The 18,367-nt window shown below is 42.6% G+C and overlaps 1 protein-coding gene, 1 long non-coding RNA gene and 1 other non-coding gene across 3 annotated transcripts; 1 reads left to right on the top strand and 2 right to left on the bottom strand.

Annotated features, from left to right (window-relative positions):
- Window positions 1-97: 97 nt before the first annotated feature.
- LOC134354083 (uncharacterized) lies at window positions 98-15,934 on the top strand. Its single transcript, XR_010019720.1, has 3 exons — window positions 98-253; window positions 3,368-3,451; window positions 14,911-15,934. It is a non-coding gene; the product is annotated as an uncharacterized LOC134354083 (long non-coding RNA).
- On the bottom strand, window positions 7,779-18,163 carry LOC134354082 (large ribosomal subunit protein uL3). Its single transcript, XM_063062829.1, has 10 exons — window positions 18,089-18,163; window positions 17,366-17,558; window positions 14,695-14,863; window positions 14,304-14,439; window positions 12,620-12,806; window positions 12,176-12,336; window positions 11,614-11,715; window positions 11,428-11,523; window positions 10,710-10,829; window positions 7,779-7,886 (listed from the first exon to the last, which is right to left on the bottom strand). The coding sequence occupies exons 1-10, from the start codon at window positions 18,089-18,091 to the stop codon at window positions 7,842-7,844; spliced, it is 1,212 nt and encodes a 403-aa protein (XP_062918899.1). The 5' UTR covers window positions 18,092-18,163; the 3' UTR covers window positions 7,779-7,841.
- LOC134354440 (small nucleolar RNA U83B) lies at window positions 12,402-12,496 on the bottom strand. Its single transcript, XR_010019802.1, has one exon. It is a non-coding gene; the product is annotated as a small nucleolar RNA U83B (small nucleolar RNA).
- Window positions 18,164-18,367: the final 204 nt, after the last annotated feature.

Here is an 18,367-nt window from a genome sequence, read left to right as displayed (position 1 = left end):
ATCGGCCTGTCGATCAAATTCTTTGCCACGTAAGTGGCTTACTGCTGCCAATCGCACAATTCCCACCTCTTTTCCTTCCTCTGGTCCCAGACGGAAGGACTATACAGATGCCTGAAATGATGGCAATAATTAGATTTTTTAAAGGAAGTTTAATTTTCATGTAATTATATTTTAAAATCAGATAAAAAGTTCTGGAAAGGCTGTAAGAATAAGCCTGGAAATTATAGGTTGATGAGCCTGATGTCAGTAGAGGGTAAGTTATTGGAAGGTATTCTAAGGGACAGTATATGTAAGTATTTGGATAGACACAGTCTGATTGCATACGACCTTGATTTCAACATTTAAGAGAAGTTTGGATAGGTACATGGATGGTAGGGGTATGGTCCCGGTGCAGGTCGATGGCAGTAGGCAGTTTAAATAGTTCGGCAGGGACTAGATGGGCCAAATGGCCTGTTTCTGAACCGTATTTTTCTATGACTAGCGATTGTCAGTGTGGCTCTGTATGTGTGTGTGTATGTGGTAGATCGTGTCTAAACAATCTTAATTTTTCGAGGAAGTTACCGGAAAAGTTATGAAGAAAAGGCAGTGAACGTTGTCTACGTGGACTTTAGTAAGGCTTTCGACAAAGTCATGCATAGGAGGCTACTCCAGAACATAGAACATAGAAAACCTACAGCACAATACAGGCCATTCGGCCCACAGAGTTGTGCCGAACATGTCCGTACCTTAGAAATTACTAGGCTTACCTATAGCCCTCTATTTTACTAAGCTTCATGTACCTATCTAAAAGTCTCTTAAAAGACCCTATTGTATCCACCACCGTTGCCGGCAGCTCATTCCACGCACTCACCACTCTCTGAGTAAAAAAACTTACCCCTGACATCTCCTCTGTACCTACTCCCCAGCACCTTAAACCTGTATCCTCTTGTGGCAACCATTTCAGCCCTGGGAAAAAGCCTCTGACTATCCGCACGATCAATGCCTCTCATCATCTTATACACTTCTATCAGCTCACCTCTCATCCTCCGTCGCTCCAGTGGGAAAAGGCCGAGTTCACTCAACCTATTCTCATAAGGCATGCTCCCCAATCCAGGCCTTGTAAATCTCCTCTGCACCCTTTCTATGGCTTCCACATCCTTCCTGTAGTTAGGCGACCAGAACTGAGCACAGTACTCCATGTGTGGTCTGACCAGGGTCCTATATAGCTGTAACATTACCTTTCGGCTCCTAAATTCAATTCCACGATTGATGAAGGCCAATACACTGTACGCCTTCTTAAATACAAAGTCAACCTGCGCAGCTGCTTTGAGTGTCCTACGGACTTAGACCCCAAGATCCTTCTGATCCTCCACACTGCCAAGAGTCTTACCATTAATACTACATTCTGCCATCATATTTGACCTACCAAAATGAACAACCTCACTCTTATCTGGGTTGAACTCCATTTGCCACTTCTCAGCCCAGTTTTGCATCCTATCAATGTCCCGCTGTAACTTCTGACAGCCCCCCACACTATCCACAACACCTCCAACCTTTGTGTCATCAGCAAACTTACTAACCCATCCCTCCACTTCCTTGTCCGGGTCATTTATAAAAAATCACGAAGGTTCGGTCGCTTGACATTCAGAATGAAGCAGTTAATTAGATTCAGCATTGGCTTAATAGGAAAAGCCAGAGAGTGGTAGTAGATAGTTGTCTTTCAGACTGGGGGCCTGTGTCTAATGGTGTGCTGCAGGGATTGTTGCTGGATCTGGTGTTGTTTGTCATCTATATTAGTAATTTAGATGATAATGTTGAAAACAAGATCAGCAAATTTGAGGATGATACCAAGATTGAGGGTGAAGTGGTCAGCTTGTAGCAGGATCTGAACCAGCTAAAAAAAAATGGTAGATGGAACTTAATACAGTGCGATGTTGCGCTTTGGGAGGGCAAACCAGTGTAAGAAAAATAACAGAGAACGGTAGGTCACAGAGGAGTGCAGTGGAACAAAAGGATACTTTATTAGGAGTTTGAAGAGATTTGGCACGTCGACAAATACACTCAAAAACTTCTATGGTTGTACCGTGGGGAGCATCCTGAAAGGCTGCATCACTGTCTGGTATGGAGGGGCTACTGCACAGGACCAAAAGAAGCTGCAGAGGGTTGTAAATCTAGTCAGCTCCACCTTGGGCACTAGCCTACAAAGTACCCAGGACATTTTTCAGGAGCTGCCTCAGAAAGGCAGCGTCCACTATTAAGGACCTCCAGCACCCAGGGCATGCCCTTTTCTCACTGTTACCATCAGGTAGGAGGTACAGAAGCCTGAAGGCACACACTCAGCGATTCAGGAACAACTTCTTCCCCCCTGCCATCCAATTCCTAAATGGACATTGAAGCTTTGGACACTACCTCACTTTTTAATAAACAGTATTTCTGTTTTTGCACATTAAAAAAAATCTATTCAATATACGTATACTGTAATTGATTTACTTATTTATTATGTTTTATTTTATCTATTATTTTTTCTCTCTCTCTGCTAGATTATGTACTGCATTGAACTGCTGCTGCTAAGTTAACAAATTTCACGTCACATGCCAATGATAATAAACCTGATTCTGATTATTGAGCAGTTTTCTTGACATAGCTGCGCATATCTTAAATTCAAAGTAAATTTATTGCCAAAGTATACGTATACAACCCTGAAATTCATTTTCTTGTGGGCATACTCAATAAATAATAACCAGAACAGAATCAATGAAAGACTGCACCAACTTGGGCGCCCAAGGAGAACAGTCTGCAAAAGATGACAAATTGTGCACATACAAAAACTAATTAATAAATAAGTAATAAATATCAAGAACATGAGATGAAGAGTTCTTGAAAGTGAATCCATAGGTTGTTGAGACATTTCAATAATGAGACGAGTGAAGTTATCCCAATTGGTTCAAGAGCCTGATGGTTGAGGAGTGATAACTGTTCCTGAACCTGGTGATGTGAGTCCTGAGGCTCCTGTACCACCTTCAGCAGCACATCACACAAACCAATCTTCCGTCCTTGGACTCACTTTATACCGCACGCTGTCGGAGCAGTGCTGCCAGGATAATCAAGGACACGGCCCACCCAGCCAACACACTTTTCGTCCCTCTTCCCTCCAGGAGGAGGCTCAGGAGCTTGAAGACTCGTATGGCCAGATTTGGGAACAGCTTCTTTCCAACTGTGATAAGACTGCTGAACGGATCCTGACCCGGATCTGGACTGTACCTCCAAATATCCAGACCTGCCTCTCGGTTTTTTTGCACTACCTTACTTAACACTTTTCTATTTATGATTTATAATTTAATTTTTTAATATTTACTAATTTTTACTATTTTTAATATTTGTAATCCAGGGAGCGGGAAGTGCAGAATCAAATATCGCTGTGGTGATTGTACGTTCTAGTATCAATTGTTTGGCGACAATAAAGTAAAATAAGGTAAAGTAAAGAGCAGAGAGCATGACCTGGGTGGTGGGGGTCCCCGATGATGGATGCTGCTTTCCTGCGACAATGTTTTGGGTAGATGTGCTCAAGGGCTTTACCTGTCCCGCATCCACTGCCTTTTGTAGGATCTTCCGTTCTAGGACATTGGTGGCTCCATATCAGGCTATGATCCAGCCAGTCAATATACACTCCACTACACAGCTGTGTAAGTTTGTTAAAGTTTTAGATGTCATGCTGAATCTTTGCAAACTCCTAAGGAAGTAGAGGCACTGTTGTGCATATTTCATAATTGTACTGATTATTGACCGACAGTGCAGAGTAGGCCCTTTTGGCCCTTCGAGCCGCGTCGTCCACTGTTCTGGACCCAGGACAGGTCATCCAAAATAATAACACCAAGGAATTTAAAGTTGCTGACCCTCTCCACCTCTGATGAGGACTGGCTGAAGGACCTCAGGTTTCCTCTTCTTGAAGTCAATAATCAGCTCCTTGGTTTTGCTGACATTGCGTGGGAGGTTGTTATGGCACCACTCAGCCCGATTTTCAGTCTTCCTCCTACATGCTGATTCACACCACCTTTGATTTGGCCAGTGGTGTTGTCAGCAAACTTAAATATGCCATTGAAACTGTCATAAGTGTAAAGCAAGTAGAGCGGGCTTGATCTCCATTTTTATAGATCCATTTGGGACACCTACTCTCTCAAAGCATTTTTTTTTTGGATTTCTTCTCCATCCTCATTAGGTCTAACTCAAAGTAAATTTATTATCAGAGTACACATATATTACTAAGCACTACCTCCAGATCCAGTTTCTTGCAGGTAGTTACAGTGAAAAACAAATAGAATTTTCAAAAAATTATACATAAATAAAGACTGACATCTAGGGTGGCAAAAGTGTAGTGGTTAGCTTTAGCAGCAGCTGTCAGACCAGGGTTCAATTCCCACCCCCTCCTTTAATAAGTTTGTATGTTCTTCATGTGACCATGTGGGTTTCCTTTCACATTCCAAATAGATGTACTGGTTAGGGTTAATAAACTGTGAGCATGCCATGTTGACGCTGGAATCAGAAGGGGATGCCCCAAGAACATCAAGACTTAGTTTCACCGAATGTTTCGATGTACTTGTGACAAAATAGTGCTAATCTCAAGCAACTAATGTGAAAGGCAAATTGCAAGTAGAAAATACTGAAAACATCAAGTTGTAGAGCCCTCGAAATTGTGTTTGTAGTTCGTAGAATCAGTTTGTAGTGGGTTTCAGTAAATTATTAGACCTCAGCATTCAGGCTTTTGAACTAGAGATAACTTCACTTGCCCAGTCACTGAACTGTTCCCACAAACTATACTCTTCAACTCCCTTTCAATATTTAGAGCTAATTTATATTATTGTGTTCTTTTGCATTTGGAGTTTGTCATCTTTTGCACTTCAGTTGTTGGCCCATCCGGTTGGGTGTAGCCTTTCAATGATTTTGTGCTTCTTGGATTTACTGTGTACGTGCGTAAGGAAACAAATCTCAGGATTGTCTTGAACATTATTTTATTATAAATTTACCTTGAAATTATTCGTGTCCATTCAGGAGCCCGATGGTTGTTGGGGTTCTTGAATCTGGTGTGGGACCTAAGGTGGGGTCATGGCCTATATTGGACAGGGTGATGGGCACTGTTTTCTTGTGGTAGCAATGTATTCAAATCATAAAGATCCACAAACCTGACTGTCCAGGCCCAGGTAGGCCTATTCTCAGCCTGCTCCTGCCCCACTGAACTCATGTCCTCGTACATCAACCTCATTCTATCCCCCTTGGTTCAATCCCTTCCGAGATCTGCAACACTTCTCCAGCAATTGGGTGTTCAAATGCATTCAATGGTGGGGAGGGCTTTTCCTGTGATAGACTAGGCTGTGGTCACCACTTACTGAGGTTGTGTTTCTATATCAGCCTGTGTCCAAAGCAGTGAGGACACTCTCCACTATGCATGGATAGTTTTCAAAGTTTTTGGTGACATTTCTATTAAGTTCAAGTTCAAAGTAAAATTTATTGTCAAGAGTACAACCCTGAGATTCTTTTTCCTGTGGGCATACTCTGCAGACATATAGGATAATAACTGTAAACAGGATCAATGAACAGCACTGTGCAAATGAAAATATAAATAACAAGGTTTCAATGGTAACATTTGATGTCAGACAAATGCATACAATATACATCCTGAATTTTTTTTCACAACCATCCACAAAATCAGGAGTGCTCCCAAAGAATGAATGAGTTAAATCTTAGAACCCCAAAGCTTCCCCTCCCATGCGTAAGCAGCAGTATGATCCCCCTCCCTGACCAGCAAAAAAAAAGCATCAGTACCCACCAGCAAGCATCCAGAAAAGCAACTGACTTGCAGTACCCCAAAGACTACCCATTTACCTGGTATTCGACATACCACAGGCTCTCTCCTGTGGGAAAGGTGGGAAAAGTGGGAAAGATGTCTCCATTTCACAGCAAGAGGGGAGACATAATTTGCTGTTTTACGATCCATTACTTTGCTTTTTCTGAGCTGTACTCAGGTCTCTGGGAACATAGCTAGCTCGCTGCTTTCAATCTTCCATCTGCCAACACACCGGATTCCTGCAGACACCTACCTTCGGTCCACCCATCTCCAGAGCCACAAAATCTCAGACCCCCCCCTCCCCACCCGAAGGAGAGCGAAGCTCTTAGGCCGCATCCTTGTCATGTCAAATAACAGCCAGTCATGAAACCCTGAGAGCAGGTCCCATTCCCGCAAAGAACCCAAATCAGTGTGTAATCCCCTTTTGTTCAAGAGCATTGACAGTTGAGGGATAGTAACTGTTATTGAACCTGGTGGTGAGTCTCGAGTCTCCTCTACTTTCTACCTGAGGGCAGCAGCAACTGTACAGCCTGGGTGATGTGGATCTTTGATAATTGATGCTGCTTTTCTACAGCAATGTTTCACGTAGATGTGCTCAATGGCTGGGAGTTTTACCCATGATATACTGGGCCTTTTGCGGGATTTTCCACTCTATGGTATTGGTGTTCCCATACCAGGCCAAAATGCAGCCAGTCACTTTCCACCACATATCAGTATTAGTCTGCCAAGTGACTATGCTTATGTTGGAGATCAGACAGGTTATTTTGATGTTGGCCTACAGACAAAACAAAGGGAACTGGAGCTTTTGACCTTTGGACTAAAACTTGATAGATTGTTGTTGTTGTTCGTCCATCGTACGTCAATGAGGACCTCAACACCATTATTGATGGTGTCGAGATTAGCGCGTGACTTGGATTTAAGTGAGAGAGAGTTGCGCAGTGTCAGCCTCACTCTCTCTTCCCAGTTCCCATCTGGATCCAGTGGCAAGACAGAGTCGAGACAGCTGGAGATGGGACTAGGCACAGTGGATGACCAGGACGTCTTCTGGGTCTTGTCCTGCTCTACAGGTTCCACGACACTTGCAGAAACCGCCTTCTTGACCGTTGGACCTTCCATTGGTCTCGTCTGCTCAATCCGCCGGAGTCTGTCTTCACATGCTGGGATAGACAACTCCCTATCTCACCGAGGGTTTGAGACCCGTCGGCTACCCTCACTTGGTTTAGCCGGCTTGTCTGAGCCGTTGCCTGGGGTGTGGCCGCTGTCGCATGCAAACAGCTACGGGGAACCACAGGTGAGAGCTGAGTGCCAGGTGGAGACCAAAGGTGGACTAACCGCCTTGAAAAGGACACGACATCAAATGATAGAAGGTTCAAGATCACAAAAGCTGTTAAGCATTTGTAAACACCAGTCCTCCCTGGTGCTAATATGTAGCTCTCAATCCAAAACTACACCAACTAATGTAAATATGTCAATTATACTAGATCCAATTCTATGTAGAATTGTACAATATACAACATAGCTAAAGATAATAAGTTTTTTTTTAAAGCTAGGCATCATCTCCATCAGACATTAAAACAGGTGTTAATGGATTGGCAAATTTGACTGCAATTTTAAGGAAAATTCCAGTCAAATATCAGGGTTAGGTTTGGGTTTGATAAGAAAACTACAAGAAAATGCTTCACAGTAATCTTGCTGGTAGTTCACATCTAGTAATTGTTGACCCACATTTTTGATTGGTATTGTTATCCCTATAGCTAAATCCAATTATGCTACAAACCCAGATGGCAAAGCAACAGGGAGAATATAGTTCTAGATGACACCATGCTAAGCCAAGAATGGGACAACTGCTGTAATTACCCCAAAAGGAATGCTATACACTTTTGGAACTGTGGTGAATTAATAGCAAAGGAAATGGAAAAGCAGTTTGGAAACAAATAACTGAACACATAAAGACCAAATATTTAATGTAATTTGCTTTTTAAAAGCAGTATTTATTGATCAATTAGAATCATTGGCTCAAAATTTATCCACTTTCTTCCTTTGCAATCCGATCCTTCTTCAGTGGTCCCTGAAAGGAGAAAGACAATAGTGATCAGCAAATCACATGACCTAGTCAGAACAAAGCCAATCAATCCTGAGAACAGTAATTCAACAGGATTAATGTAACCCCACTTTTTAAAAAAGGAGGGAGAGAGAAACCGGGGAATTATAGGCCGGTTAGCCTAACGTCGGTGGTGGGGAAACTGCTGGAGTCAGTTATCAAGGATGTGATAACAGCACATTTGGAAAGCGGTGAAATGATCGGACAAAGTCAGCATGGATTTGTGAAAGGAAAATCATGTCTGACGAATCTCATAGAATTTTTTGAGGATGTAACTAGTAGAGTGGATAGGGGAGAACCAGTGGATGTGGTATATTTGGATTTTCAAAAGGCTTTTGACAAGGTCCCACACAGGAGATTAGTGTGCAAACTTAAAGCACATGGTATTGGGGGTAAGGTATTGGTGTGGGTGGAGAATTGGTTAGCAGACAGGAAGCAAAGAGTGGGAATAAACGGGACCTTTTCAGAATGGCAGGCGGTGACTAGTGGGGTACCGCAAGGCTCAGTGCTGGGACCCCAGTTGTTTACAATATATATTAATGACTTGGATGAGGGAATTAAATGCAGCATCTCCAAGTTTGCGGATGACACGAAGCTGGGTGGCAGTGTTAGCAGTGAGGAGGATGCTAAGAGGATGCAGGGTGACTTGGATAGGTTGGGTGAGTGGGCAAACTCATGGCAGATGCAATTTAATGTGGATAAATGTGAAGTTATCCACTTTGGTGGCAAAAATAGGAAAACAGATTATTATCTGAATGGTGGCCGATTAGGAAAAGGGGAGGTGCAACGAGACCTGGGTGTCATTATACACCAGTCATTGAAAGTGGGCATGCAGGTACAGCAGGCGGTGAAAAAGGCGAACGGTATGCTGGCATTTATAGCGAGAGGATTCGAGTACAGGAGCAGGGAGGTACTACTGCAGTTGTACAAGGCCTTGGTGAGACCACACCTGGAGTATTGTGTGCAGTTTTGGTCCCCTAATCTGAGGAAAGACATCCTTGCCATAGAGGGAGTACAAAGAAGGTTCACCAGATTGATTCCTGGGATGGCAGGTCTTTCATATGAAGAAAGACTGGATGAACTGGGCTTGTACTCGTTGGAATTTAGAAGATTGAGGGGGGATCTGATTGAAACGTATAAGATCCTAAAGGGATTGGACAGGCTAGATGCGGGAAGATTGTTCCCGATGTTGGGGAGGTCTAGAACGAGGGGTCACAGTTTGAGGATAGAGGGGAAGCCTTTTAGGACCGAGGTTAGGAAAAACTTCTTCACACAGAGAGTGGTGAATCTGTGGAATTCTCTGCCACAGCAAACTGTTGAGGCCAGTTCATTAGCTATGTTTAAAAGGAAGTTAGATATGGCCCTTGTGGCTACAGGGGTCACGGGGTATGGAGGGAAGGCTGGGTTCTGAGTTGGATGATCAGCCATGATCATAATAAATGGCGGTGCAGGCTCGAAGGGCCGAATGGCCTACTCCTGAACCTATTTTCTATGTTTCTATAAAACAAATCTAATGACCCAAGTATCATGTGCTGTGGACAAAGGGAAACCTGTGAATTTACCATTTATTTATTTGAGATACAACGCAGAATAGGCCCTTCGAGCCACACCACCCAGCAATCGCCCAATTTAATCCCAGCCTAATCATTGGACAATTTACAATGACCAATTAACCTACCAACCAGGACTACAGGAAAAAGAGTCTTATAGACAGCGGCAGAAAGTGAACCCGGGCCACCCATAAAGCATGGTAACTGCTACGCTACTGGACCAGTCTCCGGAAGACATTTAACATGCTTACTGGAGGATGCAATACAGATAGAAGATCAGTCAGCTAACAGGAAAGAGTAGATATAAATGGACTTTTTGCTGGTTAGTAAGATGTATGAGTTGGTGCACTTTAACCTGAGGTACCAAAGGAGCAGCTACAAGAATACAGTGGACAGATCTGTTCAATGGAGCTTAATGTTAAAATTGGCAGGAAAAATATAAAAGCATTTGGATGGAGATAGCAGAATTGAGAGCAAGGGGATCAATATCAGGCATACACTTTACCAAAGAGTACAGATGTAACAGCAGATGTCATTGCTCAAGCAATGGAGTGGAAGACACAAGCACAATGTGCATAAACTACATTGATAAGGCCGTGCACCGTACCAACTGCATCCTTAAATAAGGCAAATGCATTAGAATGCAGTTCAAAGGTTCACAAACTAATATCTGGAGGGATTATCATAAATTGACAGGCAAAGTTCATGTCTGCTGGAGTGGGGAAATGGAGGGCTATGGTTCAAGAGCAGGTTGAGACTAGTTAGAATTCAGTACTGACTATATGGGCCAAAGGACCTGTTCTTGTGCTGTAGTGCTCTATGACCATCCTAGATGGGTTTGGAGATCTGATCTGAAAGGAACTCCCTGTGGGAGGATACCAAATTATGGATAAAGGTTTGCCACCTAAGCAATTTGGACCCAACAAAACTTTCTGCACACGTCATGATTCATTGAAACTCCAAGGAAAAGCAGAATCTTTAAAGTAAATTCTTGATACACAATGAAAAGTTGCTAGGATATGTAGGAATATGAAGTTCATTCTAACCAGATTAGTACTATCTCAAAACGAAGTATATAGCAAGTTTGAGGAGTAAGCAGTCTAATGAAAAATCACCTTCCCGTTAACAGCCCAAGCACATTCAGCAGCTGAAAGATCACAGAGGCTTTTTGCACTCTGCCCCGTTTGCAATTCAGTAAAGACTGGTTATAAAAAAACGAACAATTCTAAGAGCCACTCACCATGAATGCCTTCTTCTCTTCAATAGTCTGGAAGCGACCGTGACCAAACTTGGAAGAGGTGTCGATGAATTTCAGGTCTATCTTCTCCAAAGCACGACGGCTTGTTTGAACCAACAGTGACTGCAGAATTCAGAGTGAACAGTAAGCAATCTGCAGAAGGAACTGCTGGCCAAATTTGAACAGATCCATCACAATCAAACAGTCAACATATTCACAAACTTGAAATATAGGTATTAAGACTACACTTCCACTAATTAAGTTGGCTTTATAATCCTACCAATTCTACTGTCCAAGAATACAAGTCTTCCACACTGACTGCAACCAGTCAAGATAATCATGATCCAACACTGCCAATGCACCCAAATCCCATGAATAAACCTGCTATTAATCTCTTCTGCCTCACCCTAACTAAAGGAAACTTCATTAATGGCAGACTTCAGAGCAAACTATCATAACTCAGCAGGATTAGCATACCATAGAAATAAACTACCTACCCTGCATTGGAGGTATCCAATCATGACCAAAGTCCAAACATTTAACCCAGTATTCTTTATGATTCTCATCCGGCAGTCCAGTACAATAACTAGTCCTAAAACTTTCAGACCGACTTACAAGTCACACATTTATTTAACAGCCTGGCTCCAGGGATTCCTTCCAAATTTCCCACCTGTAAAATAGTGGAAACCAACAAGATACAATAAAACAAAGAGGCAGTCACCTTGCGCAGAGTGAGCACACGCTTCTTGGTACCAACTACACAGCCTTTCACCATCAGGAAGTCATTGGTCACCTCACCATAGTGGGGAAAGCCTCCCTGTTGGAACAATGAGAGTAACCGTTAGAACCTAAGGCTTAAGTTGACGGCCCACATAAGTGGAATGCCACTGACATTCTGTTCACTCACCAGAGGGTTGATGCTCTTGTCTGTCAGATCATATTCAGTAGAAGCATTGTTCTTTACTAATTTGCCATCCTTTTTCTGGAAGCCCGCTCCAATCCGGTAGATCTGCAAAGGGGATATTTCTATTAGACTGCAGCTCTAAAGGGATTTGGTACAATAGGAATGCCAAGATACTAATCTGCACTGAACTGTAGACAGTATCATGCCAGCTGTACTAACCCAAGGTGCAGAAATCAAAACCTAGCTACAGGAGATAATACTACTTCATCAATTGCCACCTGAAAGGATTTCACCAATTATATAAAAAAAATTCAGTTGTCTGCATATAGATTAAAATCAACAATCTGGTCTTTTTTTTAAAAATGGACATTTGAGAAATTCACTTAGGTGAGCAAGCAATGTCAGATCACATTGTAGCAAAAAACAAACTGCTTCAGAAATGTCAGCATCTGAAATCCTCCCCACAGTTTAGCCTCCAGTTTCAAAGCTCAATGACAGAGCAAAGACATTTGCTTTAGAGCATCCTCTTAACACTAAATCCTGCCATTTCAATCACAATACTTGCCTTCTTGTTGATCTCAGTGCGGTGGTGGTAACCCTTCTGACCAGCACGAGCAACAGAGAAAGCCACACGGGCAGGATGCCAGGCTCCAATACAGGCAACCTTGCGTAGACCTTTGTGAGTTTTCCTCGGCAGTTTCTTTGTGTGCCATCGGCTTGTCACACCTTGGGAAAAGAAAGGACAATCATTAAAGATGTGCAGTCTATAAGATACAACTCTTCATCTCATGGGAGATCTCAGAAGGAAGGCAGCATGGAATGGTTCCTCATCAGAATCAGGTGCCATTACCAACACTTATTCCATGTTTTCATCATAGTATACTCCCAATGAAGACAGAACATTGTATTATACTGAAGACCAATTCCGTACTTAATAAAGCCTTAGATAAGTTAACTTCCTGGCGACTTAAGAATTAAGCATCTTAAATGAAGTGAGTATGCTGCCTACCCTTGAAGCCATGGCCCTTGGTTACACCAATGACGTCGATCATCTCATCTTGACCAAATATGGAATTGATAGAAACCTGCTGTTCCAGCTTCTCTCTTGCCCAGTCAACTTTATCAGCAATTGTTCCACCATTCAACTGGATCTCCATCATGTGGGATTTCTTCTGGCGCAAAGGAAGCAAGCGCATCTGTAGAAAGTAGAAATCAAAGATTAGAGCTGAGTTCTGAAGGACAACAGTACACCAATTACCCATTTCTTATATCATCCTCCTCAAACGTCCAGTGGCAGTCTACACCTGCCCTACATTTCCAAATGAGATAGGTTACACAGGCCTACACCTGCTTAGAGCAATTCCATATTCAGCACTAATCTGACCTGCAACCTATTCTCTCCACATTCCCAGCAGGGGTTCCCAACCCTTTTATGCTATGGACTCCTACGATATCACCCACATTTCTCAAATATTCATTTATTATTTCTTTTTGTATTTGCAGTTTGTTGGTTTTTATCTGCACATTGGCTGTTGTCCATCCTGTTGGGTGCAGTCTTTAACCTATTCTATTGTGTTTCTTGTATTTATTGTGATTGCCTATCAGAAAATCTCAGCATTATATATGGTAACATGTATGTACTTAGGTAATTTGAACTTCCATTACCCTCCAAGCTACCGATTGTAAATTAAAATGCTATAAATTCTTCCAGTAATACTCAAATATCACTAATGCAGCTGAAGATTGAGATTATGAAAAGTTCTTGATTTGAAAAGCTAAATATAATGATACTGTTATTCACCTATGAGTCCACATGTTCAACCACCTTAAATGCATGGCAACAGGTAACAAAAGCCCACGTGCACAACCCCAATTACTATTTCTCGTGTTTCCAAATATTCCACAGCCCGAAGTTGGACAGAAGTTCTCATATACACATCTATAGCCAAATATCCCATCAGCAGTCAACTGACAACACAGCATTAAAATGAAATGAACCAAACTGTACATTCCTAGACTGTTTCAAGGCTTCACACATAAAAAATGTTGGTGAACGCAGCAGGCCAAGCAGCATCTATAGTTAGAGGTACAGTTGACATTTCAGGCCGAGACCCTTCGTCAGCCCTGCTGCGTTCACCTGCATTTTTTGTGTGTGTTGCTTGAATTTACAACATCTGCAGATTTCCTCATGTTTGCTGTTTCAAGGCTTTGCAGTTTGATGTTTAATATGTGAGTTCTGCTCAATTTTTGTCATGTATCTAATTTGTTTTTGCATGATGTTCGTTTTTTTTTGTTTTGTGACTGTCTGCAGAAAAGAATCTCATGGTTCTTTTAGGAATCTCATGGTAATCTGCATACACACTTTGATAATGCATACTTTGAATCTTTGGTCAACTACCACATGTAAATATTATGAAGTTGTCACCACCTATAACCCTTAAAGACCCCATGACCAGGCCTTACAATCACAGAACAGTGAACAAAAAGCTGGGGTGGTGCCCCATCTAAAATGTAGAAATGAAAAGCAATAAAAATCCACTATTGTGAAGATTTCATTGACTTTTTAGGCTATGTATGGCATCGTACAAATACAATCGCTTCATGAAAAGCAATTACAGAGACAGCACAAGCCAAAAGCAAGATGTTTTATACTAGATACCAGATAGTTAATTAGGTCAAGTCCCAAAGCTTACCTGTGTGTGAGCAATGATGCGAATTACTTGACAGTACTTCTTCATGCTGTTCAAATCCTTCTCCAGCTGTTTCTTGCCATCCTCATCTTGCCATTTCTTGCAATACTTTGTGAAAGCCTTCTTTTTAGATTTGTACCTTCATGAAGAGACAAGAGAACATTGGCGCGACCCCTCATCACACGTAGTGCGAGCGGAAGGAATCAGCACCACCAAGAAGGTGCGGCTCATTGTTGGTTTCAAAGGACATTTTCCTCCCAACAAACAGAGCCAGAGCTCATCGAACTGTGTTTCCACAGTCGAGCGGAGCTGCTGATAATCAAATGCAAATTTTAGCACCATTCCGCTTAGAATAATTTACAGAAGTGACGCTAGAATTGTTTGGCATAGTTACCAGTTCTTGTAGAAACGCCTCTTGCATTCATCACTCATGTGCTCCGCAAATATAGTTTTAAAAGTACGAAGACCACGTGGAGTTTCAACATAGCCGACAAGGCCAATGATTACCATCGGAGGAGTTTCAATCACTGTAACTGCCTCTACCACCTCCTTCTTGTTCACCTCTGCAAGAAATTATCAGAAATATTAACAACTTGTATTTTTCCCCTAGCAATATCACATCTGGTTGACCCAGTCATGGGAACAGCTCTGATTCAGCTGGAAGAATAGACAACCCCACCCGTCAAAGGACACAATGCCTCTACCACTGCAGCTAAGCCACATGGTGCTGGCGAAGAACAAAGAAAAAAAAGTTACCAATGGCAAAATCATACAAGCCCATTTTTACCACACTGGTCAGGAAACTCGACATTCAGCAAAAGCCACTACTAGTGACTGTTTTATGTCCGCCCGTCGAGTTTATCATCATGTGTAGTTACACAAGCCATCACTTTAAGCCAAGGGTTCCCAATCTAGGATCTGCTGACCCCTTGTTTAATGATAATAGTCATGGCATTAAAAAGGTTGGGAACCCCTGCTCTAATCCAGTTGTACAAACAGTGCCATTTTCAACCACATATTTTAAGTGTTATTAATAAATTATAATAAATGTACTTTGTAATTCATTGTTCACGCCAACAAATTATATCTGCCTCTTACCCTCATCATTCAGATTAACACAACTGGGAAGTTACACCATTTGAAGTTCAATAGGTCCATAAATCAAGTGAACTAATGTGAAGTAGCAGCTTTATAATAATTGTTGCACAGAGCAGGCTAGAATAAGCCCATTGTATGACCAAGTCTTACCTCACTGCCCAAGACCCTAAACTATACATTGGTGCATGAATGAACAGCACTTCATAATGCTGCTCATTAGACCTCAAAATTAAAAGTTCAAAGTAAATGTTATCAAAGTACCATATACAACTGTGAGATTCATTTAAAAGTAGATTTAAAAAGTAATTTTTAAACTATTTTCTGCAGCCCACAGAAAGTCACTGAAGATCAGCTGTGCCAGTTTCAATTACATTCTAAGTAGACACTGGCTGTGGATATGTACCTAGCATGTCCTTCAATGCCTACCTTCCAAGTTCAATTGGTGATGTGCACTAGCTCAGTACACATGGGTCAACTGTATTCAGTGGAAAACACATAAAAGTTGCTGGTGAACGCAGCAGGCCAGGCAGCATCTCTAGGAAGAGGTGCAGTCGACGTTTCAGGCCGAGACCCTTCGTCCTGAAACGTCGACTGCACCTCTTCCTAGAGATGCTGCCTGGCCTGCTGCGTTCACCAGCAACTTTCGTGTGTGTTGCTTGAATTTCCAGCATCTGCAGAATTCCTGTTGTTTCAGTGGAAAATGACGGCTTGAGTGGGAATCTGGCTGCCACTGTTTTTGATCAACTTATCTTTACTGTAATCTGGGGTATACTTCCGTAGGAAATCAGCATCCATCATCAGCGATACCCACCAGCCAGGTCGTGCTCTCTTCCCGCTGCTGCCATCCAGTACAGCCTCAGGATTCTCACCACCAGGTTCAAGTCGAGCCTCAGGATTCACACCACCAGGCTCAAGAACAGTTACTACCCAACCATCATGCTCTTTCTTGAACAAAAGGGAATAAATATCACTCACCTGCCCCATCATTGAGATGCTTCCCATAAAGGACTCTACAACTTCATCTCATGTTCTCATTATTTATTGCCATATTTATATTTGCATTTGCACAGTTTGTTGTATTTGGCACACTGGTTGACCTTGCATTGATCCTGTTAGTTACTACTCTATGAATTTGTTGAGTATGCCCACAAGACGATGAATTTCAGGGTTGTATACGGTGATATACATGTACTTTGATAATGGAATTTACTTTGTACTCACAAGGATACGAGTAACAGACAGTATAGGAAATGGGACAAGCGTAAAGGTCTGGAACTCAATGCACTCCTGGGCAGTGGAAACAAATTGGAGCTTTTCAACTGGGAATGGTGCAGGAAGGCAAGAGAAAATCATTTGCTTTCCAAATAGAACATAGGGTAATGTGACCAGATTCAATTCCTTGAAGAGCCAGGTCAACAAGCAACATGTCTACATTTTGTCAGTTTCAAGAAAACAGGCCCTTCAGCCCAACTCTTCCATGCTGACTAAGGAGATACTCGCAAAATTTCCACAACCAAACTATTGTAGGAACTCAGCAGGTCAGGTGGCATCTATGGAAACGAATGAACAGTCAATATTTGGGGCCAGACCCCTTCTTCAAGACTGTCTGGCCGCACTTGGCCCACTGCTGTAAAATTTTAAGCACACAGCAAACAACCATTGCATGCAACCTGCTTGGTATTGATTCTTCCATAGACTAAGAGTGCAATACAGTACAAGCAGGCACTAAAATGCAGGCATAGAGCTTACTCAGTAAGAATCAAAAGCGATGGGTCCTCACAGCATGAATGCTTATAAGACATCGTGGGGCAAATTCAGGTCACTGGTTTAAGCCATGAGACTTGGAACATTATTAGAAGAGGCCAAAGAGATAACACATAGCACGGCAGGAACAAAGATGCGCACGGCCTACTGCTGAGTTCCCTCTGTTCTTAAACCACACACGTGAATATTAAACCATTACTCACTGGATCCAGGCCTGTCGACATCTCGCACGATGTGGGTCATGCCGGCTTTGTACCCCAGGAAGGCCGTCAAATGGACAGGCTTGCTAGGGTCATCCTTGGGGAAGCTCTTCACCTTGCCCCTGTGCCTGCTGCTCCTTTTGCGGGGCAGGAAGCCCAGGGAGCCATGCCTGGGAGCCGAGAACTTGCGGTGAGACTGAAGGATGGGCAAAGACAAAAAGAAAAGTTAACTAGATACGTGTTGCTGCATACGAAACTACACCCTTTGGAGGTGCAGAACTATCTCAATACAGGAGTTGGTGAACAATCAACCAACCCGACAGACTGAAATCCCCGATATTCCGCCCTCCCCGCCTACTACAGAACCGCCTTTCCAGACCGAGTCCATTTTAGAGAAGACCAATTCACCCTTCAACTAGTTTTAACACGAGAAATATCAGCTCCGAACAAGAATGGGATGCGCGTAACAGCCCTGTAATCAAACCGCGGAGGATGAACAAAGAGGATGGCTCCGATTTTAATCGGATTTGCTGTCAGCGAGTGATCGCCATTTTGTACCCCTCACAAGAGGGTAAAGCTGTCATCGAGCACCTTTAACTTTAAAACATCCGATCAATATAACGTTAATATGTTTAATAAAGGCGGCTGAAACAATTTGGCAGCGGCAGAGAAGCGCTAGGTACTCGGATGGCAGTGATTCACATCAGCTTATTTTACACAACTCACCATTCCTCAACCAGGCCTGACAGAAAGAGAAAGCCGCCGCCCGCGTTCGCCCTTTTATACCGGGGCGTGACGTCACTTCCTCTGCGTCATATTATACGAATTCGCGCTTAAAACTTTAAACTTGGAATTATTTCCAATATATTAAAGTATTTTTCCCTACTTTAGTATTTATCCCGCATTCCCTACAATGTTCTTTGCCTCCTACGTGCAAAGGGATGGTTGTAATTTTTGGATATATTTCTCACCTCTGCAAACGTTTTTGAAGGAAAAAATACTGCT

The sequence above is a fragment of the Mobula hypostoma genome, chromosome 11 (genome assembly GCF_963921235.1).
Source record: "Mobula hypostoma chromosome 11, sMobHyp1.1, whole genome shotgun sequence".
NCBI classification, from domain to species: Eukaryota; Metazoa; Chordata; class Chondrichthyes; order Myliobatiformes; family Myliobatidae; genus Mobula; species Mobula hypostoma.
The sequence above is the reverse complement of the archived record's forward strand: the minus strand, read 5'-3'. Positions and strand labels throughout refer to the sequence as shown.

What these genes read in the sequence shown, in the direction of transcription:
- LOC134354082 (XM_063062829.1), bottom strand. An exon ending in TGTCGACAGGCCTGGATCCA is followed by an intron (nt 14,864 to 17,365) that starts GTGAGTAATGGT and finishes AATTTCTTGCAG; the next exon opens with AGGTGAACAAGAAGGAGGTG. An exon ending in GCACTGAGATCAACAAGAAG is followed by an intron (nt 11,716 to 12,175) that starts GCAAGTATTGTG and finishes TCCCCTTTGCAG; the next exon opens with ATCTACCGGATTGGAGCGGG.